This window comes from Aristolochia californica, unplaced genomic scaffold (genome assembly GCF_029961685.1).
Source record: "Aristolochia californica isolate CCGP_79_NKW_82.1479 unplaced genomic scaffold, dmAriCali1.0.hap1 SCAF_2, whole genome shotgun sequence".
Taxonomy (NCBI): domain Eukaryota; kingdom Viridiplantae; phylum Streptophyta; class Magnoliopsida; order Piperales; family Aristolochiaceae; genus Aristolochia; species Aristolochia californica.
Genome location: NW_027181881.1, coordinates 43,443,972 through 43,469,703, shown reverse-complemented (window position 1 = coordinate 43,469,703; position 25,732 = coordinate 43,443,972). Strand labels below are relative to the sequence as shown.

The window sequence follows — 25,732 nt, the reverse complement described above, 5'->3', positions numbered from 1 at the left end:
TGACAATTGACGTCGCCTCCTGCCAGACTTCAATGGCTTCAACCTTTTTCCATCCGTGACGTCGACTTTAATATATCATAGATATTTACTTTTTTACACTCTCGCGGATTAAAGTTCAATTCGACAAACCCATTTGTGCTCAAGGCGAAATCCTTCTTATACATGAGAATAAGAATTGGTTTACTCAGTGAATCCCGTCTTTTCTATTCTTTTCGTCAAATTCTTGCCTGGAATATCTGAAGAAACTTTTGAGGGGACCCAGATTACAGAACCAGCTCAAGACAGTAGTTACTGGTGAGAATAATATTGTTTTTCTCGTGGTTACCGCGCTTGATGTTTCCAAAGAAATGTGTATAAAGAAAGAATGGTTTTCAGTAGGTTGCAGGCTTTTTTCCTAGTCTCCCGGTGGAAGTTCTTGATTGCTAGGGGAACCAGAGAGCTGCCTTCACGTCCTCTTTCTCCTTCAGCTTATTTCTTTATCGACAAAAAGAAAAGGAAACAGAGCAATGGACTAGTCAGAGTAGAATCTGGCTTCTCCGCTGGCGGGCGGCTATTGATGAAGAGGATGTCTTCTGTAGAGGTTTATGAACTCTGAAGGTTGGCTACAGTTTCTTTCTTTCTTTGTCCTCTCAGCTAAAATTATTCAATATAGAATAAAAGAAGATCATAATACGGGAGACTGCTGTTTCAGCTGTAGATTTTCTTTCTTAATGAGTCTCTGACATCTGTTTTGTTTCTTTACGCGGTTTTAATTGTTTTACAGTCTGAGCTGAAATATTTGAATGAAGCGGAAGGCCACGAATTTGTGCTCTAACAGCATCGGCTGTGGAACACCTTCAGTTCATTTTTCTTCAGGAAAATCTGATGGGCAGTTCTATTGGTTGTGTTATCTTCATGCCTTATGCTTTGAAAGTTGAACCGGGAGATTTCAGGATATCGTTCTCTGTTTCTCTCTGCAATGGAAAGGCAATGCATGGTCCAATTTGAGTTGCATTTCTATGGCTGTGCTTTATCTTATTATATTTGCAGTAAAAACCCAACGCTTGGTCCTACTTGAGTTGCATTTCCATAGCTCAGTTTTAACTTCATCTTAATCTTGATAAGCATCTTTTGGATTTTGGTTACGTTTGCGGGGTTACTCCACAATATCACACCATTAAGTAAAAAACAACGAATCCCTGGGTCTTTTCTCTCCACAAACTTTCCATTTTTCCTATTGTTTGTACAACTTTTTTGATTATCACAAATTGCTTAGTCCAAATGAGGCCAGAGGTTGTATAACTATCATACTGTGTTTGTACTGATTCAGGATTAAACAGGATAGAGACTGATCATAGCAGGGCAAAAACAGTAGCTGTTCAAACAAAGGAGATCCTAATCTATACTTGTTTGAAAAACTTCAGTTGGTAAAATAGTTGAGTAGTTACATCTGATGTAGTGTTGGAGCAATATGGATTATGTCCTTGAGCGACGCCAATCCAGGAAGTATATTCAGACTCTTGCACAGTCCATTCAGTCTCTTAGAGGATTCAAGACATATCTAACGTCTACTTGGGCTGAATCCGTCTGTCACATAATCAAGGCCCTACCATCTGACGGACCATCTGTTCGTTCATTTACACGTAGCCCTAACTCCAACAAGGTGGATGCATCTCATGAAGAACACACTGATGTAGGAGCAGCTATCACAAAAGTTCATGGTAACATTTTTCAGTTTTATATTCTTTGAATCTTTAGAATCACAAATTAAATTGATTTTCTCAGTAGTTTTATCCTCTATCTTATAGATGATCTAGCTGCACTCAATGCCCGTCTTAATGAGTTGAACTTACAGAGGAAGCAGGCACTGAATGAGTTACTGTATTTAAAAGGTTTTCAACTAAAACCCTAAGTAGTTTCCAGAATTCTTGTTCAAAATACAACCCAGTCTAAGGCTATTATCCATCTTTTGAAAACATCAAATAGGTGGACTTTGTGTACTAATCCAGTGAATCCTCAGAAAGAAATTCACATTAGTCCTTTCTTTACAGGCAATATTCGTGTTTTCTGCCGTGTTAGGCCTATCCTCGCAGGAGAGAAAAGTGGATACAGGGGACCTGTGGTAGTTACAGACTCCAGTAATGTGTTTCTGAAATTTGCTGAGAATAAGAAGAAATGCTACTGTTTTGACAAGGTTTTCCATCCAGATTCTACTCAAGGTGCAAGAATTGTATTGTTCTATAAGTGAATGATTTTAGATCATTATCATGAAGAAAAAGATTTTACCAATCACCAAAGTTGTTCTTACTTGGAAAATTTTCAGATGAGGTCTTTTCTGAGGTCGAGCCGATGATAAAGTCAGCCCTGGATGGCTACAATGTCTGCATCTTTGCATATGGTCAAACTGGCACTGGGAAAACTTTTACAATGGTCAAATTCTCCAACAAGCTAGAAATTTATATCAGTCTGTTTTGATCTTTGTTACGTAGTTTAATGCAACTTCAACATGTTTGTTTGCACCTTTAGGAGGGAAAACCAGATTATCCAGGGGTAGTGCCACGTGCAATGGAGTTGTTGTTTAAGCAAGCCTCAGAGAGCAACCACTCATTCCACTTCATTTTTAGCATGCTTGAGATTTACATGGGAAATCTCCGGGATCTGCTTGTCCCACAAACAGCAAAAATAACAGATCCCTCTTCACACTGGTTAGTATGAAGTTCATGATTACTTGATAGCTTCATGAAAGCTTAAGAGACAGACAAATTTGCATCAGAAGCATGAGAAAACATCAGAGATGCATTACATTGGGTTATGCACCTCTGAAGGAATAATATGCAGAGTGCATTTACCTAAAAATGTTAAAAACATATATATTTGATTAGATGATGCATCATAATTCTGTGAGTTTTTTTTCTTTTTTCTTTACAAGTCTCAATGAATCTTAAATTACTTATCTTTATCCATAGCCTACAGATTAAAATGGATCCTTCTGGAGGCATTGAGATTGAGAACCTTGCTGCAATCGTAGTAAGCAGTTCCAACCAGGCAAAGAAACTCTACAGATCAGGCAGTCGATTCCGATCAACTGCTTCAACCAATTCAAATGCAACATCAAGTCGATCTCACTGGTAGAAATGTACACCTTTTTATTTTACTTTCTTTTTATTTTAGTCAAATAAGTTTGGGTTCGGTACTGCCTAGTCCATACTCTCCTAGGAATTGTTTATGGATTAAAACTTCATGATAAGAATACATGTAGCAACCTTAAAAGCATATTATGCAACCTTGTCCTAGGACAGCTATGATCTTCAATGCATTGCTACCAGAAGTCTCTGTTTCTCTTTTCTGTCATTGTTCTGTTTCAGACTAGTTTAGTAGTCGATTACTAGTTTTAATGTTGTTATTTGATTTCTGCAGTTTGATACGCATATTGGTAACTTGTTTTAATGCTGCGGAAAAAAAAACCGAAACAAGTAAAATCTGGATGGTTGATCTTGGAGGAAGTGAAAGGTTGCTAAAGACACAAGCAAAAGGGAGAAGACTTGAAGAAGGGAAGGCCATTAATCTATCACTCTCTGCCCTTGGCGATGTAATTAGTGCGCTCCAAAGAAAAAAACCTCATGTTCCCTACCGGTACCATTGTTGATTCTATCATTTTTTTTTTATCAAAATATTTCCCCATTGACTTGGATGCATACAATCTAGTAAACTTGAAATTTCTCATAACAGGAACAGCAAGCTGACACAAGTCCTCAGGGATTCTCTTGGTAAGTTTTCATTCTCTCTTTTGACTTGGTTCACTAGACGAATGTGATGTGTTAGCTGTTCTTTTCTAAAAAAATCATATTCATATTTGGTTGACTCTTTTACAGGAGAGGGTTCAAAAACCTTAATGCTGGTTCATGTCAGCCCTAATGAAGAAGATTTGTGTGAGAGTATTTGCTCTCTGGGCTTTGCAGCGAGGGTCAGAAGCATTAAACTGGGGCAGATGGAAACAGCTGTTAGTTTTCTCCTTTTATTTTCCCAATAACTACCTACCTGTACATCGTATTCCTCTTTGGCCATGATTCTATTATTCTATAACCATTGGTCATCATGATTGTATTACAGTTCTTAAGTAAATATTTAATTGTATTTGCATGTTTTGTTGTTTTCCAACATGTCAACTGGGATGCACCTACTGATTCCCAAAAATGCTGCTCATTGGAAAGTCTTTAATTCATAATTACGAGTATTAATGGTTGAAAAAATCTGCTGGTTACCAGGAAGTAAGGGCAAAGAAGGAAGTTAAAATGGCTGAGCTGCAACGGAAGGTCGAACAAATTGAGTATTCACGCCAAGACATTAAAGAAGATATTGTCAAGCTGAATGAGAAACTAAAACATCTAACAGGTACAGATGATTTAGTCAGTGAGCATCTGAAAGTTCCACAGGAACTACAAGAACAGCAAAAACCAAATTCAGAGAAAAGGAAGCAAAGACTGAAGCTGCCAAGGTTTATGCGGCCAACAGTTTGTAGTAGACAGAAATCTGGCAAAGCACACAAATCTGTTGAAAGTACTAAGAACGGAGAGCCACTTCCTACAAAAAGGAGAAAGGCTTCATCTCTTCGAGCCGAATCAGTCAGTTTCCCAATAAATGGCATTTCAAAGTCGGAATATGGCTCTGATGCTCTGAGCTTTAGTTCCAAATACAGTGCAGATTATGGGACAGAGTTTTGCCATGATGTGCTTGGATATATCAAAATGGTTGATTTCCAAGAGCAGGGAAAGGCCCCAAGCAGTTTAAGTAGTTCCATCTCTTACTCAAGCCATGAAAGCATCAGAAAGGAGAAAAATAAACTGGAAAGTAAGATCGTCATGGATAAATGCTTGAACCTTGACAATTGGGTAGTGCTTCATAAGAACAAGGTAACCAGCACTCACAATCATCAAAGTAAGCGGCTTCCAGCCATTCCCTTGCCAGATGAAATAAACAGAAGCCATGTACTGAATTGCGAAACTGTTAATGCAAAAGCAGCTGACCCATATGATAGTACCATGTATCCAAATATAGTTAGCATCAAAGGATATTATGATGATTTTGTGAACAATGGGCTTGATAACTTGCATAAGACAGCACAGCTACCCCATGAAGGTGGCAGAGTTGGGAGTTCTCCTACATCAAGTTCACTAGACAGCAACGCAATACTGGGGTGTGGGAGCAGGCCCATGCCAGCAGTGAAAATGGTGAAAGATTTGTTGAGTCAGGACATATATTCCAATGACACACTTCAGAAGGATGAACTTGTGATGCAAAAGCTCAGTGACCTAGCTCAAACCCATGAAATTGACAGAAATGACGAGATATCTGTGTCATTTGAGCCAGCCAGTCAAATTGGAACTTTACAAGATAATGCTAAATATACAGATGATTTTGGAAAACCTTGCTTACACTTGATGAAGTCTCGAAGAGCTTTATTTATGGACCAAACCCGTACACCTTTGGAGGATTCATTTAATGTTATAAATTCAAATATGGCTGGGGCCAAAAGAACTGATGATAATTTTACCAAGAAAGAGTTCAACAACAATGATGTGATAGGTCACTTATCTGATGGAGTTGGCTTAGTTGAGCAAGCCTCAAATAGATGTTTACTCGAGGATGTGAAGAACACAGTTGGGAGAGATGAAATTTTAATGGAAACGCAGAAGGACCTGATTGAACCCCATGAAACTAATGTTGATTGTGAAAAGTCTCTGGCAACTGGACAATCTTATCTATCAGATGCTCTTCAATTAAGTGAAGATGGTGAGAAAGGAGGTTTATGTGATTCTGTAAAATATACAGCCTATGGTGAAACAGACTGTGCACAGTTAATGCAGTCTCAGAGAGGAGCTTTATTTGTGGACCACAGAGATATGGCTTTGAAGGATAATCTTGTGCCTACTCTCGTTCCCATTGTGTTTGCTGAGGAGAACCAAAATAAAGGTAATCCTTTGAGACTGTTTTACAGTTAATAACTCACTCGCACACCTGAAAAGAAAGATAATGGTCCTCAAAAAGTTCCTGCTAACATCGTGACAGTTTTATAAGATTGTTTCACTAAACAATTATCCACTTTGTAAAGTAAATACCAACACAATTGGGCTCATGTGGGGAATCCATTACTCAGAATCAGCATGAGAAACTTTTTTTTATTATTATTTACAAAAAAAGCATTCTTCTCTCTAATCTCACAATCTATTCTTGTGCTTTCATGGTCAGGAATATGTCTTCTCTTCATGCGAATGTTTCAAAAGTTCTGTGCCTGTGCATTTCTTGGACTAGGCATTCAGACACTAGGGCTTCGAGATGACTTCTTCCATGCATTGGTGCTTTAAGGGGCTCCCAGTGGAATGAAGGAGTGGATTTCAGTATCAAGTTACGAAATGATTGTTAGAACTAGACAGTTTGGTGGATGTGTCTAAGTAAAGACAGCTGGATCAACTCTGCTATCTTGTCTCTACCCCGTCTGGGTTTGTATTTGTTAGTCCATCAAGAAATGTACATACGCTTTACCAGCAAAATTGACATGTTTCAATAAAACTGAGGTCATTTCTCATAAAGCATCCTTGCATTTCTAGACCAGTATTCAGTGTCTGTGATCTTTCCATGAGCAAGTTGAAGATGTTTTAGCATTATGTATATCTTTTTAAACTGTTGAAATTTCACAAATTAGTATCCTTAAACCTCACCTAAATCAAGTGGCCCTTGCCATATCTGAAGTACATAACCAGCCAACTTTCACTGGTAATTTATCACATAAAGAACTTCATAAATCTGAGTTTGTTGCAGAAGAGATTTATCTCCTGCTATAAAATTATGAACCACGCCATTGGCCCAGGAGATTTCTTCATCCCACTCTCTCATCTTCCTCACCTTTCCCACTGCCTCCCATTTCTCACGTGCTGCATAGTATTAGATAAAAGGGTATAATTTCCACTATTATGGGCTCAACTTCAATAAGATGCCAGTGCCTCTTCCAAGAAGCCAGCATGTCCAAGAAGATCAACATAGCGTGCATCCACAACTAATCCTACAAGTCTAGCACATCTAAACATCAAACCAGTCGCAACATGAGTATCTGAATCAAACCCAATATGGATTACCTGAGCGTGAATCTCCCTTCCGGTTCTAGTGCAGTTAAGAAAATGACGCCTTCCAATTCAAACGGAAACGAGTAAGTGTCCGGCCTGAATCTGAGGATATGAAGCTTGTTGTTCAAAAGAATAGCGTCTTTCTTGCGCATACTCTGTCTGAGAAAGAATCTTTGTCATAGGGTTGTAAAGATAGATATCAGGTTGCAATTTGCAGGTAAATATCGAGAAATCGTAATGCGTGAAAGCGAACGAACCGCATGTTTCAAGGAACCTGCTGAGGAGAAGATTGTCCTGATCATCAAGGCCTCTGGAAACCACGAACCCATAAGCTTGGTCAAACGTGTCTGAAGGTACAGCACTGCTAGTAGAGCAGTAGAGTCTTGAGTCTGGAGGAAGGCGAAACAGAAAAGAAGATCTTTACGGGAAAGGATGATGATAAGATTCGTGGTAGATTTAATCATTGGGTAGCCCAACAGAGGTGGCAGTTATTCATCAAATGCATATCATGTCATGTTACAATTCATTAGTAATCATTCGACCTCGTATGAACGATTAATCATCTTTTTTATGAAAGGAATTTCTTGGTATGAGGCAGGACTACATCTAAATTTATTTATTAAGTAGCCATATTTTTGCTCCCAACTTTCCTTAAGAGCATTAACAAGGCCTCAACTCCATTTTCCACTCCACACGATGTTTGAAATGTGGGAGGGGCATGCCCGAAACGGAGCGTCCCTTACCGTCTTCCCATGAGGCCCCCCATGGGCAGACTATCCGGAAGACAGAGGAGGGCCTCTGTTTACATTGAGGGTGAATGGCGGCCATTCGGAGCTAACTAACATTGGATGAGATAATTGTACAGTAATTCAAAAGGTAAAGAGTAGTAAAAATTTCACCGCTGGTTCTTGAATCTTTGATAGGGTTTATGTTTTTTACCGTTGGGAGCGGAGAGGCTGTTACCTTGTTTTACTGCGGAGTCTGATGGAGTGTCCAAGGTAGAACACGCAGTAACGAACCACAAGATGTTAGCGGCGGACAGGCGGCGTAAAAAAATCGAGTTGTTAGGGAGGAAGATGTTTAAATGAGGATGAACAGAATCCCCGTCTCCCTCACTCCTTACTTCTTCCCTCCGAACCCTAACCCTAGTTTCATTTCATCTGTCCATTTTCTTCTACTTTTTCCTTTTTTTTCTTTCATTTGTTTTTTTACCTATCCCATCCGCCTTGGTCCCTCAATCAACAACAACAACCAAAAAAAAAAAAAAGGGTGAGAAAAATATATTATCGGACAAGCTGTATTATTAGAAAATAAAATAAATAATAACTCCCCAGCATTTAAACTTTCAGATCTCTCGCTTCCTCTCTCAATTCTCTTTTGATCAATTCATTCTGATTCTTCCTCATTTTCTGTTTCCGATACCATGGTATAGTTAGGCTTCTCTCTCAATTTATTCGTTTCTGTAAATCAAATCTGAATCTAATGCGGCTGCGGAATTACAAAAGAGAGAGGCGGCCTTGGTGGGGTTTTTGATTCGAGGTGGAAAAGAAAAAAAAAAAAAGAGGCAAAGAAAAAAACTCGGTTGGAAGGAAATGGAGGGGGGTTCGGGCGGAAACGACGTGGAGCTGCTGTGTAAGACCCTACAGGTGGAACACAAACTCTTCTACTTCGACCTCAAGGAGAATCCTCGCGGTCGCTACCTCAAGATCTCTGAGAAAACCTCCGCTACCAGATCCACCATCATAGTTCCTGTCAGCGGCATCTTTTATTTCTTGGATCTCTTTAATTATTACGTCAATTCCGACGAACAGGACGTTTTCAGCAAGGAATTGCAGCTCGACACGAAGGTCTGTCAGATTTGAGGCCTTCCTTGTTGTGCTTCTTTACGGTTCATTTCCTCAGATCCGTGAATTCATTCCATCCAATTTTGTTTCAGGTGTTTTACTTTGACATTGGTGAGAACAAAAGGGGCCGCTTTCTTAAGGTATATGTCTTATATCATTTACTTGCCGTTTCCAAAGATTTAATTGAACTGTAATACGTTCATTATTGTTTCGGGTGTTCATTTTTATTTGAGAAGTTAGTTTAATGGGGCTCATAAGAGGATTCTTTTAGTTAATTTCTCTGCCCTCATCTTCATGCGTTAATGCCTACAGACCAAGCACCAATGAACAACTTCTATTGTAATCTCACTTATGTTATTAGGAACAAATTCTCTTTTAAACCAGTCTATTATAAAAAGGAAAAAAGTAATCTTTTTTTTTTTATCTCCAAAACTGTCAGATAGTTGAGGAGTAATCCACTCAGAGGAAGCAAAAAAGAAAGTCAGAAAATTGCATGTACTAGTTGCTAGGTCCATTACTACTGGTACTTTTCTCTTCTTGAACTCTTGTACCTAAGGTTACCTTAGCAAAGGCATCTACTTGTTTTGGTGTGTTGGTGTTAGATTACCTTGATTGCCTGCTTACATTTTATTATTGTTATTTGATAAGGACAGTTGAACTTCTCTCCATGAACTGAGAGAATTGACATCATGCATACACATTGATGCAAGAAGTAAACCTGCTGGACTAATAGATTTGGTTAATCGTTGTATATTACTCGCTATTCAACATGATTGAGAAATAATTTTTAGTTCTCTCCTGGATCAAGGACAAATCAATACTTAGATATGAACAAATTAAGGCTGCTACAGCAATATGGCTGAGTTCTGTTACTCCCTTTTCATGTGTTGCTACTTTGGCATATTTAGGATGGGTGTTGGGCATATGATGAGCTTAGGATTTTTCATTCAATTAAAGTTCAAAGTTAAAGAGATTCGTGATCTCATTTTGAAGAATATTGTGTTCTTGTTCTTGCCACACGTTCCTCCTGGTAAATTGGTCTAGAAGCTACTGAAACATTTCAAATTGGCAGAGGACTGGTCACGCTGGGGCAAATTTTCAAATGTGAGCTACTATACTCACTAAAGTTGTAATACATGATGGTTGTGACAAAAATTTATGAGTCGAGTGCTGTATGTTCTTCCACAACTGAAGGATGTATAAACATCCTTTTCGAAACCCTTGCCTTTAAATATGATAGACGATAATTGAAATGCTGATATTTGCAACTGGAAACTAATCTGCATTTTGGATGGTTGTTTTCTTTATTTCTTCTTTTCAGCAATTTTTCCACACTGGATAGTGTTTTTTCAATGGTTTTGGTCTCCCTATTTAGTGTATTAAAAATTATAGTCATCATAACTATACCTTGGAACAGGCCATGAATTTGAGACCTTTTAAACACATTATCATACCGCATGATCCATGATATAATCTCTAGATATAATGAGTAATATTTGAATGAGTGTGATAAAAAAATAGAAATATCTGAATGGTATTGAAGTTTTTTTTATACAAACTTTCCTTTTTGATGTTCAAGCCAATTATGAGAACTGAACTTCATCAGCTGGTTGGTGTTTTGGATTCTTACTGTTGCAAGGATGGCCCAAAACTGACCAGCCTGCTTGACCTGAGTGGTCCAGTCTACTTGAGCTTACCCTCTTTCGTATTTTTTTCTTTAAATTGAGATGTAACTCAAAAAGAGTAATTCAAAAGAGTAGATTTTTAAGACTGAACTCATGACCCCTGAGGTCTCGAACGACTGCACTATTCTTGAAAATTGTGTAACAATCAAGGAACACATGGAAACGTATAAAAGTTTTGGTCTATAACATTATAAAAATAAAATTTTAAAGTTGATCACATATAACAACATTATCCCAGTTCAACCAGTGGAACCTGGTTCAACTGGTTGAAGCTGAACCAGCAACCCCTCTGCTTCAATTGCTGGTCCAGTTTTTAGGGTTTGGTGTTTAGATTTCATTGCCTCGAGCCTGAAGTCCGTTTGAATCCTTTGGGTAATTAGCCATTTGAGATGCCAAAACAGCTCCTCCTTGGATCTGAATACTATCAATTCCATGCACAATCATGACTTTTAATAGAGGTCCAATATAAGAACTAAAATGCTGACAGTTTGCCATCTCTCATTCCCCTAGGTAGATGCAGCACTTACTCCTTAAATCAAAACACTAACTTTCAACAAAGTATTTTATTTCTGTTACTCTGGTTAGGAAGCCGTTTTTTCTCTTCCCTCAGTGTATGGATATCAAGTGCTACTCTCTAAGGAACCTTTGAAGTCGTTGACCAGTGATCAAATACTGATTCAGGTGTCCGAGGCATCAGTCAGTAGAAACCGTAGTACAATTATTGTGCCTGCTGGAAGCACCCGTGATGAAGGATGGGCTGCTTTCAGAAACATTCTAGCAGAGATTTATGAAGCTGCTAGACTCTTCATTCTTCCCACTCAGGTAGTTCTATTCTATTGAAAATGACTCACGTTAGGATTTAGCTTCTCATTTCTTATGAAGTTATTCTGTTTCGTAACAGCAAAACTCCGAGCCTTCAGAGGGGCTTGCAGGTCTTTCGGATGATGTCGGGGCTGGGTTCATTTCAGGCCACAGTAGTCAGAATGCCGCCTCAGCTGAGTTGAATGTTGATAGGTCCGTTGAATTACCCCCACAGGATGAAATTGGACAAATGGTGATTTCAAAAGTAATCAGAGCTGATCAAAAGAGATTTTTCTTTGATCTGGGGAGTAACAATCGAGGCCACTTCTTGAAGATCTCTGAGGTGAGTTGGCTCCAAATAAATTATACAATGTTCTACAACCGCCTCATGTCTTAAATCTAAATATAATTTCTTAATGCAAGTTCTGGGGACAAACTCGTTGTTTTCCCACTTGTCAGGGGAGACTTTTCCTTGAAATCCTTGTTTTTTATTCTATGAATTTGTTGTTTACAGGTGGCCGGGTCTGACCGCTCCTCAATAATTCTGCCCTTGTCTGGATTGAAGCAGTTCTACGAGATGTTGGGCCATTTTGTGGAGATAACGAAAGACCGGACAGATGGAATGACAGGAGTAAGTGTGCGGACTGTGGAGCCGACACAAAGGTGAACCTTTTGGGTTGCAGTTTTTCAAATCCGCGTTTGCTTACAGTCTCTAAATAGTTGAAGGTTTGATAAGGTCTGTCTCTGTCGTTTGTTTCTTTTTTTATTTCGATAGAAATAATCTAGTTTCTCCAAATTGATGTCTAAATCCGAGCTGTTTACTTCATTTTGGAACGTAATAATAGAAAGACATGTCTGACATTCTGTAATTCTTGCATCCATTGGTATAAAAAAGTCGCATCCGGTGTAATCAGTGAACTCTGATCCTTTCTGCTTCAGTTTTTTTGGTTCTTTTTTAAGGGCTGGTCCTCCGGAAACCTAAACAGAGTAAAAAACCGAGCACCCCTTTCCTGGAGCACCACCAAAGCATGTTAATCAAATGTACCAGCTCTGTGGACATGAGAAGAAGGGCGATGATCTGATAACCTTCTGGGTGCCTTAACATCTGTTGAAGAATGACGCAGAAGTACGTGATTGATGGAATCGATTTCCCGACATCTATGTATATACTAAATAATACACTATTTTACTGTTATTTATTTTAAATATCAATCACATATAAATGCTATGTAATACTTTAAAGATTAGAAACTAACATTAAGGAATCTTATTATAATCTTTTCCCATAGTATAATTCTAGTAATATTTAGGGATTGTTGTAGTTATTTTTTGTACATATTTGTTTTTCTATGCATCTTTACACAGTACTCTGATCTCCTATGAACTGAAACCGCACTGCAGAGGATCATTGATGTGGACAAGCTGCTCTGGTAGAGTGCGTCGACTCCTTGGTAGAACAAAGCCTACTTATTGAATTCGTCAAATTACTGAAGCATTCATAAGCTGCTATATATTTCCAAATAGAACTTGGTGCTCTGATTAATTGTCAGTTGTTACTTGATCAGGCTACTGTTTGGTTTGTTGTCTTTGATGGGGCAGAGTAAACAAAAGGGAGAAAGGAAGATATCAACAATAGGTAAAAACTTGAACCCAGGCCCAAAGACCCAAATTCTAAACGACAAAAGAAACCAAATCGAAGCTCCAGTGAAAGCGGACGAAGTGCAGTGTACGAAAGAGAAACCTGGTAGGCTCCCCGTGTGTGCTTTTGTCCTCCACAAGCCCGATACAAGAAGATTCTGGAGTCTGAAGAAGATGCTGGGGAAGCAGACAAAACTTACTCGTTTGCTTCCTCTGCGCTTCAGCCACGTTAGTTCCTTTTTGAGTCGCTCACAAGCAGGCCTCGTCCGCTTTTCCTCTTTCCTCATCTTGATGTCCAACCTGGTGAAGCTAATACTAAAATAGATCAAACTTATATTTTTTAGATTCATTGACGTGGAAACAAAGGAAACACAAGAAACTAAACCTATTTCCAGCGGCTGCTGGCGTCACCAGAACCTATTCCAGCCTAAGATCCCGGCAGAAAATACGGAAATGAGAACATATCTTGACTGATGATGATGCATGGAAACCACTAAAGATGAGTCCGTCAATCGCACTATCATCTGAAAATACTGTTTTTCACATACAACATATGAATCCAAGCAAACGAGCAAGCTAAACGGATGCCCTTTATAAAAAACAAAAAGAAAAATAAAAGCAAACTAGACTGAGGAGATTTCACCCCTGATCTCTCTCTAGGCAAACTAGACTCTCTCTACCTCGTCTCATCGCCACCGGCGGCAGGCTTAGACATGAAAAACCCACAAGCCCGCCAGCGTAGGGCAAGATAATACATACACACTGGAGAGAACTTCAACATCCTCTTCTCAACGCACAGCAAACTATGAACAAGAAATTAAAATTTGTACAGGAATTGGGTACTGCTTCCACACGCGCTTGATTCATTTCATTATCTCCCAGCTGCAATCAGAGCTTTATCCTCCGACTCCTGAGTGGATCTTTGGATCGAAGGGAGAGGCGCCACTCTGGGGGCACTTGCAAGAGATTTTTCAGCCGCTTCCTCGGGGGAAGCAGGAGCAGTTTTCGGTGTGAAGCTGAAGGAGAGGTCTCTATTGGCAGCCAAGGCTAACAGCTCTGATTCCTCAAGACCTTTGGCAGGCCCCAGGCCACAACGATCAGTGTTGTGCTTGGCCAGTGCAGCTCTAAATTTCTTTATCTGTGGAGTAACATCAGAGAAGGATCAGAGAAACAGAGAGAAGCGGAGACCCCCCAAGGCTTCAACACAGCACCAGAAAGCACCAGAACCTAGTTTAAACTTCAAACAAGGAAGATCCTAAACAAAACTAGTACAGAAAATTTGAAAAACTAACATCAAATTCCAAAAAGCTACACAAGAAAGATGAACCTACCAAAGTTATTCCATGTCAACCTATCTAAGCAGATGAACCTAAAAAATTAGTAAATTCATGCAACAAAAAGAGGGGATAAACGCAAAAGGTATCTAAAAAGGGTACCTAATAATAAACAGAAGGAAGAAAAAGAGCTGGACTTACAGTAGCATTTGTACAGCTGAAACTGCAAAGCCGACCTTGAACTCCTCTGTAGAATCTAAAAAAGGGAAGTACATGAACATTAAGGCTATAACACATGGATTTATGCTCCTCATAATTCACCTGAAGGAACAAAACTTCAGGATTTTGCTCGGCAAACTGGCAAATCTGCAGGGCAAGGAACAAAATGCCTTCATTGTCTTCGTCGTCCTTTAAGACATATTCTTGGTATACATGATAAGTGTAACTAACAAACCTTCGGGTGAAGCGCTTTGCAGCCTCCGCATCCAGGAGAGAAGAAATCAACAATGACTAGCTTATCTCCCGCAGTTAAGAGCGAGTCCACAAGATCTTGGGCGGACTCTACTTCTTTCATATTCGGCTGAAGCACTTTCTGCCACCATCTTTGTGCTTTACCGATAACAAGGCTCATCTGTACGAACGGAGGAAAGTACCCAAAAATATATCAGAATTATAGCCCACAAATCAAAGGCAATCCTTAAAAAGATGGATTATTTCCCCATTTTATTACCATCTTATATGTTGGAAAAAAAAAAACTGAATAAGTAAATTTCCCTATCTCGTTTGTGCTAGCATAGACGGAAAATAAATTCTAGAACAAAAAGAGGATTTTTAATATATCTGTTTTTTTCTTGGCAAGGAAAACGCAAGACTTGTGAATTTCTAAAAATTTAAAAGTTAAAACCATGATCCAGATAAAATAATTCAAACCTGGGCACCCGAAGCTTGCAGATATCCCTGGGAGGATGTTGAGAGGTCTCTGTAAATAACTAATTTCTGGCCATGCAGATCGCTAGAGGAGGACGATCTGAAAGGCAGGCGAGGAGAAGAAAACCCAATCCGAGACGAAGATCTGTGGGGAGAAACTGATAGAGAGGTACGAGCAGAGGGCAGAAGGAGATTGCTTCTGGTCAGCAGCTCCGCCATGGATGCCGATAAAAACTCTAAGCGAAAAAAAGCAGATAAAGGAAAGCGACGGAACAAAGGTGTGTAATTGGGAGAGAGGTTTGGGGAGAAGGGAACGGAAAGCGCGTATACGGAAGAAAGAGAAGGGAATTTTATGGCTTTGCGTAGGAGAGGCAAAGAGCAGTTGGAAAAGGCCACGAGGCTTCCATTCACATATATCTTCGATGGTTTGTAGAGGATAGAGATTAGGAAGACATTCAAAATAAATAAAAATTGTCCAAATTCCCAAAACAACAGAGTTGATAACAGGAGAAAGTACCAGAATTCACAGAGGCCAGCGGCCACCTTTAAATTTTAATCGCTAGTCAGAAATCTCGCCGGAAAGTTTGATTTTTTCCCTTTCAACCCCACGTTTGTAAAATCTGGTCGCGAGTAATTATGGGAAATTACACAAAATCAATAAGATAGAAGATATTATAGTCTTATCCGTAGAAAGAGGATATCGACGGGGGTGGTGGAGAAGGTAAGAGATAGAATAAGCGGCGAAACCGCGTCGAGCGTGGCAGTTGTCGCCCCTCACACGCGTCCTTTCACTGTCTCTCCTCTCCTATTTCTGATTCATTATCCACAATAGCTTTTTTTTAGGAATTTAAAATTACTTTTTTTTATCTCGTATATTCCTACTCCTATTACTATAAAGCCAAAAAATAAAGAAAAAGAGACCACGACTTTTACCTAAAGGCTGTGGGCCCTACATTATCTTTAATTCGGCTCGGTTGTTAAGTGAAAGACCAACCTCTCTTAAGATCCTTTTCTGTCTGCTGCCACCTGTTCTACCGGAACCCAAGTGTACCTCGCGAGCCATCCAAATGCTCGGCTCCCTCATAGTCAATACAAAAATAATTACACTTTTCTTAAGAGAAGTTGGTCCGCAGTAGTTTAGTAACAAATCGATATTTTGCCTCTAGAAAGATCAAACAATAGTGTATTGCTTCTTTGAACTCCAAGAAATAAAATACCGTAATTTTAAGCAGGGGTGACATTGAGCCAAGCCGAACCGAGCCTGAACCTGTTTATGTTCGAGTCGAATTTGATTTAAATATTTCGAGTCGAGCCTCGTCTCGAGCCTCAAATTTTTATGGAGCTCGAGCCCAAAAATTTTAATCGAGCTCGAGCCGAACTCGAACCTTAACATACATTTAAAAATTTTTAAAAAATATATATCAAATAAATTGTATATAAAATTATACATACATTTTACATAAAATTGGGCATGACCTCTACATAAAATTAGGCATAACGTGTATATATATAATACATGTATAAGATTGGGCATAACCTCTTCTTAAAATTGAGCATAATTTATGTATATAATACCTGTATAAAATTCGGTATGACCTCTACTTAAAATTGGGCATAATCAATATACATAGTACCTGCATAAACACTCCATAAACACTCCATAAAATTATCTATACATTCCATAACACTCCATGAAATTGTTTATACACTCCATAAAATAGTCTAAACACTCCATACACTGCATAACATTATAAATAAACTCCATACAATAATCAAACACAACAAAATTAAATGAAATATCACTATCAATTTACAATCACCCAAATAAAAACTATAAATCTATTATAAAATTACAAACTATAGTTGTTTCTCTTAACGCTAGAAAATAATGTACGTCCTTGTATGAGCAAAACCTCCCCACCTATAACAAAAACAAAAAAATAAAATTAGTTATTGTCAGATAAAAAAATATTCTTCCACTACTAGTTACTTAATATTGTTCAAAATATTAAAATTACCATGATGAGAGAAACATGAAAAATCATGTAGCTAGTAGCATTATCTCTACACTCTTCTTCTCAGGCTGTAATCATAAAAAAAAAAAAAAAAAAAAAAAAAAATATCATAATAAATAATTAATCAAAAAAATTCACCTTTTGATTTTTCATTACACCGTGAAGAACCCGAACCCAATCACTACCACAAATCAAAGCTTGAACTGTATTTGGTGCCAAGGAAGAACGATATGAGTCTATTACTCTACCACCAGCACTAAATGTAGACTCTGAAGCTACTGTGGATATGAGAATTACAAGGATGGTTGCTGCCATCTTAGATAATACCCGAAATTTCATATGATTCACTTTCCACCATTCTAAAACATCAAAATCATATTGTGAAGTTTCCTCACAACTATATACACCTTCTTCAAGATAAATTTCCAATTCTGACCTTGGTGAATTAACTACATCCTTTTGTTTCATATAATTCATTAACTTTGACCAACCTGAACTTGATGAAGACCTATGACTTGTGGAAACACCCAAGAGCTAGTACTTGAAACAATTTCTTCATTTCTAATATCCACATTATATAAGGATACATATTCATCGTAGATCTCATATAAGGTGCGTCAAACTAAATTTATATTCATTGTAACTTCCTCCTTAGAATATATCACTCGAAAATACATTTCGATCAACTTTAATTTGACCATTGGATCCAAAACTAAAGCAACAACCATCAATAAATTGCATTCACCCTACTACTTCTTAAATTTCTTTTTCATTCTACTAATCATTGTCGTAATGAAAATATTTTCATTTGTAGAATGAAAATCCAGAACTTCTTTTACCCTATATACCTCACTAAGGTACAAATTAGAAGTAGGGTATTCACTCCCAGAAATTATATTAGTAACTGCATTAAAAACTTCTAGAATCTCACACACCATGTCAACATTTTCCCATTCATCAAAATTTGGCAAACAATCATAAGTTGGTTCTCTAACTTTAAATCTAGAGAATGCATATTTGAATTTTAAAGCAGAAGACAACATGTCATAAGTGGAGTTCCAACGAGTTGGACAATCAATAACTAACCTCTTTTCACCAAGTTCTAATTGTTGTACAATTTCAAAAAAAGTGTGAAATCTAGCCTCAAATAGATTTATGAATTTGACACTTTCACGTACATTATCAATGATATCATTAGTCTGAACAAGACCATCTTGGACTAATAAGTTCAAAATATGAGCACAACAACGTACATGAAACAACTTTCCACAACACACCGAATTTTTTTTCCTTGAAAAATCTTGTTTCAAAACTCTGATACAAACATCATTATATGCAACATTATCAACTGAAATACTGAAAACTTTATTTTTGATCTCCCACTTTTTCAAACACTTGTAAATAGCATCTGGTATATCAACGCCACAACGAGGAGGAGGAACATGTACAAAACTCGTTTTTGTAGCTTCCAATTACTGTCAATAAAATACCCAGTAATAACCATGTATTCAATCTTTGATTTTGGGACTTCCAAAGATCCGTGGTAAAACTAATCTTGTTAATCTCTTTTAACAAAATTTTCAATTTCTTTTTCTCTGCCTCATACACCTCCATACACTCCTTAATGGTCTTACGGGATATTTTCTCATAATTCATATTTTTCATCTTCATTACAAAATTAAATCCCTCTTCTTCTGCTATCATGAATGGATATTCATGCATAAGAATCCAATGAGCAATGAGTACTCTCATTTGAGCTTGATCATATTTTCCTTCAAAATCCATAAAGGGAAGTCCAGATGGACTCTGATCAACATTAGACCCCGCTCCCACTGGTTGAAAGTTTAAGGTTTTTTGTTTTCTCATTGGCACTTTTCTACTAGTGCAACGTTTCAAATATCGACTCATATGTGTGGTCACTCCACTATTAATAACACTCAAATTGATTTTACAATGAACACACTGAGGCTTTTTTGTACCATTAAGTGATACTTCTTTGAATTCCAACCACACATGAGACTTTTTTTGTCTTTTTGAAGTATGGGTAGTATTACCTTCGTCCTCTGGTGGAGTTGAGTCACTATTTATGGCCACACTAGAACTAGTGTTAATTATTGATGTCAATTGAGGAGGTATTGACATTCTTACTTCTACAAAAGAACAAAATTACAAATTAAAAACATAGAGAAAAGAAAGTTATCCAAACAACAAAGATCCTACACATAATTTAAGATACTTGTCTATTCTTAGAGGAAGGTACGTGACATTGTGACGATCGGGAACGACCCTTGTCTTTCAATGCAGCGGGGTCTCTTTGAGCTTGTAGCCCTGTACCCAATAGTTTCCAGTCCAATATACCGATCTTTTTTTATATATAAATTTAAAAACTTCTAAGAGAAAGAAATAAGCACACCAACATTTTCTTCTAATATTCTGATGAAATTCAACCTCGATACCAAAAAATTAATGATAAAAATGAAAAAAAAATTCAAACCTTACTAAAACAGAAAGTGTGTGTTCAAGCCTTTCCAAGAATGAAGGAGCACTGCTGAAACAAAACGAGAGTTAGAATTTTTGTAGGATTAGGTCGGCGACAAAAAAAAAAAAAAAAACATTAAATAAAAATCTTACCTCTTGTCGGACCGTCGCTTTCATCTCGTCAACGAGGAAGAACTTTGGATGAAGAAATCGAAAAGGAAGGATAAAAATCGATTACAAAAAAGAGAGATAATTTACATCCATCTGTATCTAACATATCAATTCAACAAAATATTGGGTCTAAAAATAAAAATTATGTACTGTATTCCGAAATGTTCTAATCTAATATGTATGATGAATACATGCTTACTAGACTTGTTACTAGTCTAACATAACATAATTGGGTTGAGTTCCATATGCATAAAAAAAAGTTTTGTTTTGGTAAACAACAATTTAATTATTATGGTTGTTTTATGGACTACAATATTATATTTAGGAATAGGAAGAGTTCCATAGGAATAAGAAAAAGACACGTGAAGAAAGAACAAGCTCTGATCATACCAGATAGGTTTTTTTTTACAGTTTTGCAGTTAGGACATGATTTTTGTCTACACAATTGCTTCAAAGAGCATGTTATCGTAATTTTAATTCTCTCAAGTTATTGAAAAAAAAAAAAACAGAACCAAGTCACAATAGAAGCTGCAGAAAAAAGATAAAGACTAATCATTGCATTTTGGATAAAAAAATCCACTACCAAATAAAATATAATTAATATGGACACAATCTATATGAACAAAGATCAATATAAGTAGTGAACTAGCAAAAGTAGATGTGCACTGTACATTGAAAATGTTGATAATCCACATATTGTGACTAGAAGAAAGGCTTTGAGACTTTGTCCACAGGAAAATCGTATAGGATACCAAATGTAGGACAACATATGAATGACGACAGTACAAAATGCAATGCCGAGCAAATGATGAATGATCATTTTCAGCTTAAATAGATTCTTAAGAGAGAACAAAAGTTTTATGCATTTAAAACCAATACCGCTGATAGCAATATAGGTGGAAATTGGAAGGTCAAAGTTTAGGCCTGTGAGTAATAAGATAATAATCAACTACATGGTCTGCTAAATTTTCTTCATGCATAAAAAAAACCACATGATAGAAAACAGATACGAGATAAACTTATTGATTGAGAAAAAAAGGTAAAAAATGATTAAAATGATGTATTTAACTTTATCTGGAACATATACAATGAACCCCAGAGTCATGTCAACCAAAGGCTAACTAGACTTACAGAAGATAAAAATGAAAAAAAAAATCAACACTGAAATCACAGAGGAAGAAAACGTACAGAAGATAAAAATGAAAAAAAAAATCAACACCGAAATCGAAGAGGAAGAAAACGTACAGAAGATAAAAATGAAAAAAAAAATCAATACTTATAGAAATAGAGAGTGTTCGCCGTTTGGGGTTATCTCCAAAACCTTTCAAAGAATGAAGGATCGTTGCTGAAACGACACTAGAGTTAGAGATTTTGTAGGGTTAGGTCGGCGATGCAAAAAAAAACTATTAAATAAAAATCTTACCTCCCATCAGACCGTGGCTTTCGTTCGTCGTCGAGGAAGAACTTCGGATAAAGAAATCGAAGAGGAAGAAGATAGAAGAGGAAGAAATGGCATAGGAAGATGAAAAAATCGAAGTCTTTGACAGAGATTGAGGAATCGGAGAGGGAGAGGGAGAACGAGGGATTTGAAGACCAAAGTCGCTCCATGAATACCCGCTGACGGACAGTGATTTCTACGAGAAAATCATGTTGAAACGGCATGAAAATGGCAGAAAATGGCAGAGAAGTATGGGTTCCCAGATGGCAGGACGGAAGGGAAGAGACGGGACTCTCTTTCCTGAATTTTTTTTTAGAACTCCCTCCGATTCCCGAATCGCTGCTCGTTAAAACAAACCTGGCTCTGCTCGAGCTCGGCTCGTTAATCTAAACGAACCTATTTCTGAGCTCGAGCTCGATATATAACGAATCGAACCGAGCCGAACTCAAGCGGCTCGTGAACCGGCTCAGTTCGAAGCCACCCCTAATACGAAGCATGTGGAGCCCGTTTGAGACCATATATAGCTTTATGAAGTTTACAAACATATGCTGGATGATCGGAATCAACAAAGCCCAAAAGTTATACCATATAAACATGTTTTGAGGGCCGGCCTTGAAGAATGGTATTGTTAATATTGAGTTGACGACGAGACCAACCATAGCTAACTGCAATACTAAGTACAAGTCTCACGGTGGTGGTCTTAACAACTGGGCTAAAAGTCTCATGGTAATTCACACCTGGTCATTGATGAAATCTTTTGGCCACAAGGTTACAACAGAATAAACTTTTCCCCTTTGATAAAATCTCCTCATCTGATCATTTTATTCACGCAAGCTGCATTGCCCCGGGCTTGAATTTGCTGGAGTATATGTAATCTGCTTTCTCTTTTGCACCTAGCTTTTTAACCCTGTTATTGCACATAACACCAAAATCTCACCAACTATCAGGAACTTGAACCACTCTGACAGATCCAAGTGATGGACTCAAAACTATCATAACATTTTTGGATTTATATAAGATGATACTCCAACCGCATACAGTTAAACAAAGAATCATCTACATATGATCATCGAAGCAAAACTATAATTTTATAACCATTCACAAAGAATTTATTCTTTTGACTATAAAGGGAAGTCGCCCTCTAACAGCTTAATGACATTGTCTATCGTCCTACGTGCAGATCATCTAGCATGGTTGATGCCAATTTACCTTATTGCTGCTCTTCAGCATCACGGTCATGGTAGGATTTTGGCATTAGATGATGACACGGAAAGGGATCTTCTCCTGCTCTCAGTGCTGTAGTTTTATGAACTCTTTCTTCCTATAATGAAAATGCACCATCAGAATGAGATATCGGGATGTGAAACTGATTGATAATCTGATTACTAAAAAAAAGGTGTAATGCTTTGTGTTTGAAGTCTGCCTTGACTGCTTTCGTTCAAGCTTTGGGTTAAAGGTAACAAAGAGATTAGCTTTCAAGCCCGTCTCCTATTCTCCAGTAGCTGTAGATTAACATCCCAATTATTTTATCTACATCTCCTCAAAGCATAAGCAATAAAGAAACATTGAGTTAATACATGGTCAGTACTATAAGGGGGTAATGTTGATGTTTGACAGATTTTGGGTAAAAGCAAGTAATGTTATAAAGCCCCAGCAAAGAATTATCCCTTATTTGTACACCAGGACCTGATCAATATTTTGCATTATCGAATTCATGCTTCCTATAGTTTCTCCTTCAGTTGCTTCTATGGCAATAGAACGATCTCAGCCATGTCAACGGTCCTGTAGCCACTCAAACCAGGGATGAAATATCAGAACTTCACGTTCTAGCAACTTGAGAAATCAACACATGAACTCCTCAGGAGATGGCTAACATCTTTTAACTTTTTGAAACTCCAACATGATGTGATTATTGCTGAGTATTCATCAAAAAAGTTGGCCCAGCATGGTATATAATTTTCAATAGCCAATTCTGGATGACGCACTTTGCTGCTGCAGCATGAACACAAAATACATCCATCATAAAATCAAATGCTGAAGAACCGTGGGTGCAATATTTTCTTGGAGTGGGCCACAATGGCCATTTGATATCATTTGCACCTGAGGGAAGATAGAACCTCTTTATCCAGGTACAAGACTAATGTCAGTGGATTCCTGTGCCTTGCTATCAACTCCAATAGAGCTACATGCAGCTTCTTTCTGCACGTTACTTTCCTCCATCAAGTCCCTAACCTTCATGGATTCATCCCACCTATTTGCACCTGCATATGTTGTCGACAAGAGTACATAGTTTCCACTATTACTTGGATCCATATAAAGAAGTTTCTTTGTGACAATCTCAGCCATTTCAACATTTCCATGTTGCTTACAAGCACTGAGAAGTATTCTCCATATGACTGGATCAGGAGCTACTGGCATTTTCTCAATAAAATTATAAGCCTCCTCCAACTTACCTGACCGACTGAGGAGATCAACAATGCACCCATAATGTTTCATATCTGGCTCTATTCGGTATTCCCTCATACTTTGAAAATATTGAACACCCTCATCCACCAAGCCATTATGGGTACAAGCATGTAAGATTGCAATGAAGGTCGGCCCACTTGGCTTGATACCTGCATCTAACATTTGCCCAAAGAACTCTAATGCAGTATTAGCAAAGCCATTTACAGCCATTCCAGATATTATAGAGGTCCAAGTGACAGTATCCTTCTGCTTCATCTCCTCAAACACTTCCAGCGCCTCTGCAATACAAGCAGATTTGCAATACATGTTAATAAGAGAATTCCCAATATAAATATCAGCTCTAATGTTATTTTTGCGAATATAATCATGGATCCCTTTTCCAATGTCAAGTGCACCCAGATGGGCACAAGCAGAAAGCACACTAGCCAATGTAATCTCATCGGGTTTAACTTCAGCCACCATCATCTCATTGAAAAGTTCCAAGGCACGGGTAAATTGCTTGGCTTGTGAGTACCCGTTGATTATGGACGACCAAGAAATTACATCCCTTTCCAGCATCTCATTGAAAAGCTTCCTCGCAGCAGCTAATTCCCCTGCCTTAGTGCATGACATAATCATAGTATTATAGGAAACAACATTTCGTTCAGACATTTCATCAAACGTTCTCCTAGCTAACTCAATGCATCCTCGCCGCCCATAAATATCAATGAGAGCATTACCCAAGTATATATCCATTTTCACGTTATTGTCCCTCATATACTTGACAGCTTTATCCATCATGTTCCAGTCTTCCGAATGGCAGCAAGCTAACAAAACCTTAACCAGAGTCACCGCATCAGCAATAACATTCTCACTCTGCATTGCTTCAAAGAGGTCTAAAACATCTCTCATCCGTTTATTCTGTCCGTATCCACAAATCAAGGAGTTCCAGGAAACTAAATCTCTTTCGGGGGTTTCATCAAAGATCTTCCGTGCAAGCTCCGGAGCACCACAGAAGGCGTACATATGTATCAGAGCGTTGGAAACGAAGAGATGGGAGAGGAAGCTAAGTTTAATGATCTGGCCATGGATCTGTCTGCCGGCTTCAATCTGCTTAATACGTTCGCAAGCTTTGACAATGAAGATGAATGTTAAGTGATTCTGCTCAGACCCATTTTGGCGCATTTGATTGTAATAGGAGAAGGCTTCGTTAGGTTGATCGCTTTGGGACGATCCTCTTATCATGGAATTCCAAATATACTTGTGGGGTTGTTCGATTTGGTGGAGAACAAGACGTGCGTCATTGAAATAGGCGGAAGAAATAGCATAAGAACTCAGAACTCTGGAAATGGAATACGCATCTCTGTATAATCCCGTCACAATGAGACGTCCATGGAGCTTTTTGATTGCCTCCATGTACTAGGAACCGGCCACAAAACTTCGACAGAGGGGACACGGTAGAGAATCGTTCCGATAAGACGGATGGAAGAGAAGAGAGACTAAAGAGTAGGAAGACAGATTTGGACTTGGGGGCTATAACTTGAATCTCGAGCTGTTCCCAGATAAACGTGTCCTTCAGCAAGTTGACGAGGCTTGTATAAAGTTCAACTACCCAATCATTTACAGAAAACATTGGGTCCTCATCTACATTATAACGAGTAATTCAACAGCTTGCTCTAATCCGGTTTACGTCTGGAAATTGCTATCTAGACTCTAGGGAGACGAAGAAGAGGAAGAGTTCCACATCTGAAGCGGTGTGCGGAAGCCCCTGGTTTAGCTAGCCATATCGAATCAATCGGACCCATGCCACATCATTATGCCCATCTAATCAAACCTTATGCCATTTCTTTCGCATCAACAATAGCTGTACCTGAAAGTTATATGAAAGCAACTGTGAAGCATGAGATAGAATAGCTAAT

At 38.1% G+C, this 25,732-nt stretch overlaps 4 protein-coding genes across 9 annotated transcripts; 2 read left to right on the top strand and 2 right to left on the bottom strand.

Moving 5' to 3' along the window:
• The first annotated feature begins 200 nt into the window (after positions 1–200).
• Positions 201–6,396, top strand: LOC137954806 (kinesin-like protein KIN-14B). 5 transcript variants are annotated; one of them, XM_068801706.1, is made up of 14 exons: positions 201–294; positions 379–597; positions 764–966; positions 1,310–1,700; positions 1,788–1,871; positions 2,031–2,198; positions 2,303–2,409; positions 2,506–2,684; positions 2,946–3,107; positions 3,397–3,612; positions 3,709–3,746; positions 3,852–3,979; positions 4,245–5,949; positions 6,226–6,396. In XM_068801706.1, exons 4-14 carry the CDS (start codon positions 1,451–1,453, stop codon positions 6,339–6,341), a joined length of 3,153 nt encoding a protein of 1,050 aa, XP_068657807.1. In that variant the 5' UTR covers positions 201–294; positions 379–597; positions 764–966; positions 1,310–1,450; the 3' UTR covers positions 6,342–6,396. The 5 variants fall into 5 exon arrangements, with proteins under 5 accessions (XP_068657807.1, XP_068657806.1, XP_068657804.1 ...); XM_068801705.1 differs by having other exon boundaries at positions 764–1,028; XM_068801703.1 differs by having other exon boundaries at positions 764–1,700.
• A 1,784-nt stretch (positions 6,397–8,180) lies between these two features.
• LOC137954807 (transcription factor Pur-alpha 1-like) lies at positions 8,181–12,977 on the top strand. Of its 2 annotated transcripts, XR_011113121.1 has the most exons (6): positions 8,181–8,944; positions 9,034–9,081; positions 11,308–11,448; positions 11,528–11,770; positions 11,942–12,553; positions 12,829–12,977. XR_011113121.1 is itself a non-coding variant. In XM_068801708.1 (5 exons), exons 1-5 carry the CDS (start codon positions 8,690–8,692, stop codon positions 12,092–12,094), a joined length of 840 nt encoding a protein of 279 aa, XP_068657809.1. In that variant the 5' UTR covers positions 8,181–8,689; the 3' UTR covers positions 12,095–12,593. The 2 variants fall into 2 exon arrangements, 1 of the variants encoding a protein (XP_068657809.1); XM_068801708.1 differs by lacking the exon at positions 12,829–12,977 and having other exon boundaries at positions 11,942–12,593.
• A 588-nt stretch (positions 12,978–13,565) lies between these two features.
• On the bottom strand, positions 13,566–15,824 carry LOC137956320 (thioredoxin-like 1-1, chloroplastic). Its single transcript, XM_068803765.1, has 4 exons — positions 15,270–15,824; positions 14,794–14,970; positions 14,541–14,705; positions 13,566–14,203 (listed from the first exon to the last, which is right to left on the bottom strand). The coding sequence occupies exons 1-4, from the start codon at positions 15,483–15,485 to the stop codon at positions 13,937–13,939; spliced, it is 825 nt and encodes a 274-aa protein (XP_068659866.1). The 5' UTR covers positions 15,486–15,824; the 3' UTR covers positions 13,566–13,936.
• A 6,183-nt stretch (positions 15,825–22,007) lies between these two features.
• LOC137956713 (pentatricopeptide repeat-containing protein At2g22410, mitochondrial-like) lies at positions 22,008–25,446 on the bottom strand. Its single transcript, XM_068804304.1, has 2 exons — positions 22,578–25,446; positions 22,008–22,275 (listed from the first exon to the last, which is right to left on the bottom strand). Exon 1 carries the CDS (start codon positions 25,227–25,229, stop codon positions 23,490–23,492), a length of 1,740 nt encoding a protein of 579 aa, XP_068660405.1. The 5' UTR covers positions 25,230–25,446; the 3' UTR covers positions 22,008–22,275; positions 22,578–23,489.
• Between the last annotated feature and the right edge of the window lie 286 nt (positions 25,447–25,732).

What these genes read in the sequence shown, in the direction of transcription:
- LOC137956713 (XM_068804304.1), bottom strand. Translation starts at nt 25,229, where the DNA reads ATGGAGGCAATCAAAAAGCTCCATGGACGTCTCATTGTGACGGGATTA.
- LOC137954807 (XM_068801708.1), top strand. Translation starts at nt 8,690, where the DNA reads ATGGAGGGGGGTTCGGGCGGAAACGACGTGGAGCTGCTGTGTAAGACC. An exon ending in AATTGCAGCTCGACACGAAG is followed by an intron (nt 8,945 to 9,033) that starts GTCTGTCAGATT and finishes ATTTTGTTTCAG; the next exon opens with GTGTTTTACTTTGACATTGG. An exon ending in ACTTCTTGAAGATCTCTGAG is followed by an intron (nt 11,771 to 11,941) that starts GTGAGTTGGCTC and finishes TGTTGTTTACAG; the next exon opens with GTGGCCGGGTCTGACCGCTC.
- LOC137954806 (XM_068801706.1), top strand. Translation starts at nt 1,451, where the DNA reads ATGGATTATGTCCTTGAGCGACGCCAATCCAGGAAGTATATTCAGACT. An exon ending in AAACCTCATGTTCCCTACCG is followed by an intron (nt 3,613 to 3,708) that starts GTACCATTGTTG and finishes TTCTCATAACAG; the next exon opens with GAACAGCAAGCTGACACAAG. An exon ending in AGTCCTCAGGGATTCTCTTG is followed by an intron (nt 3,747 to 3,851) that starts GTAAGTTTTCAT and finishes ACTCTTTTACAG; the next exon opens with GAGAGGGTTCAAAAACCTTA.
- LOC137956320 (XM_068803765.1), bottom strand. Translation starts at nt 15,485, where the DNA reads ATGGCGGAGCTGCTGACCAGAAGCAATCTCCTTCTGCCCTCTGCTCGT. An exon ending in TGCAAGCTTCGGGTGCCCAG is followed by an intron (nt 14,971 to 15,269) that starts GTTTGAATTATT and finishes CCGTTCGTACAG; the next exon opens with ATGAGCCTTGTTATCGGTAA. An exon ending in GCAAAGCGCTTCACCCGAAG is followed by an intron (nt 14,706 to 14,793) that starts GTTTGTTAGTTA and finishes CTTGCCCTGCAG; the next exon opens with ATTTGCCAGTTTGCCGAGCA.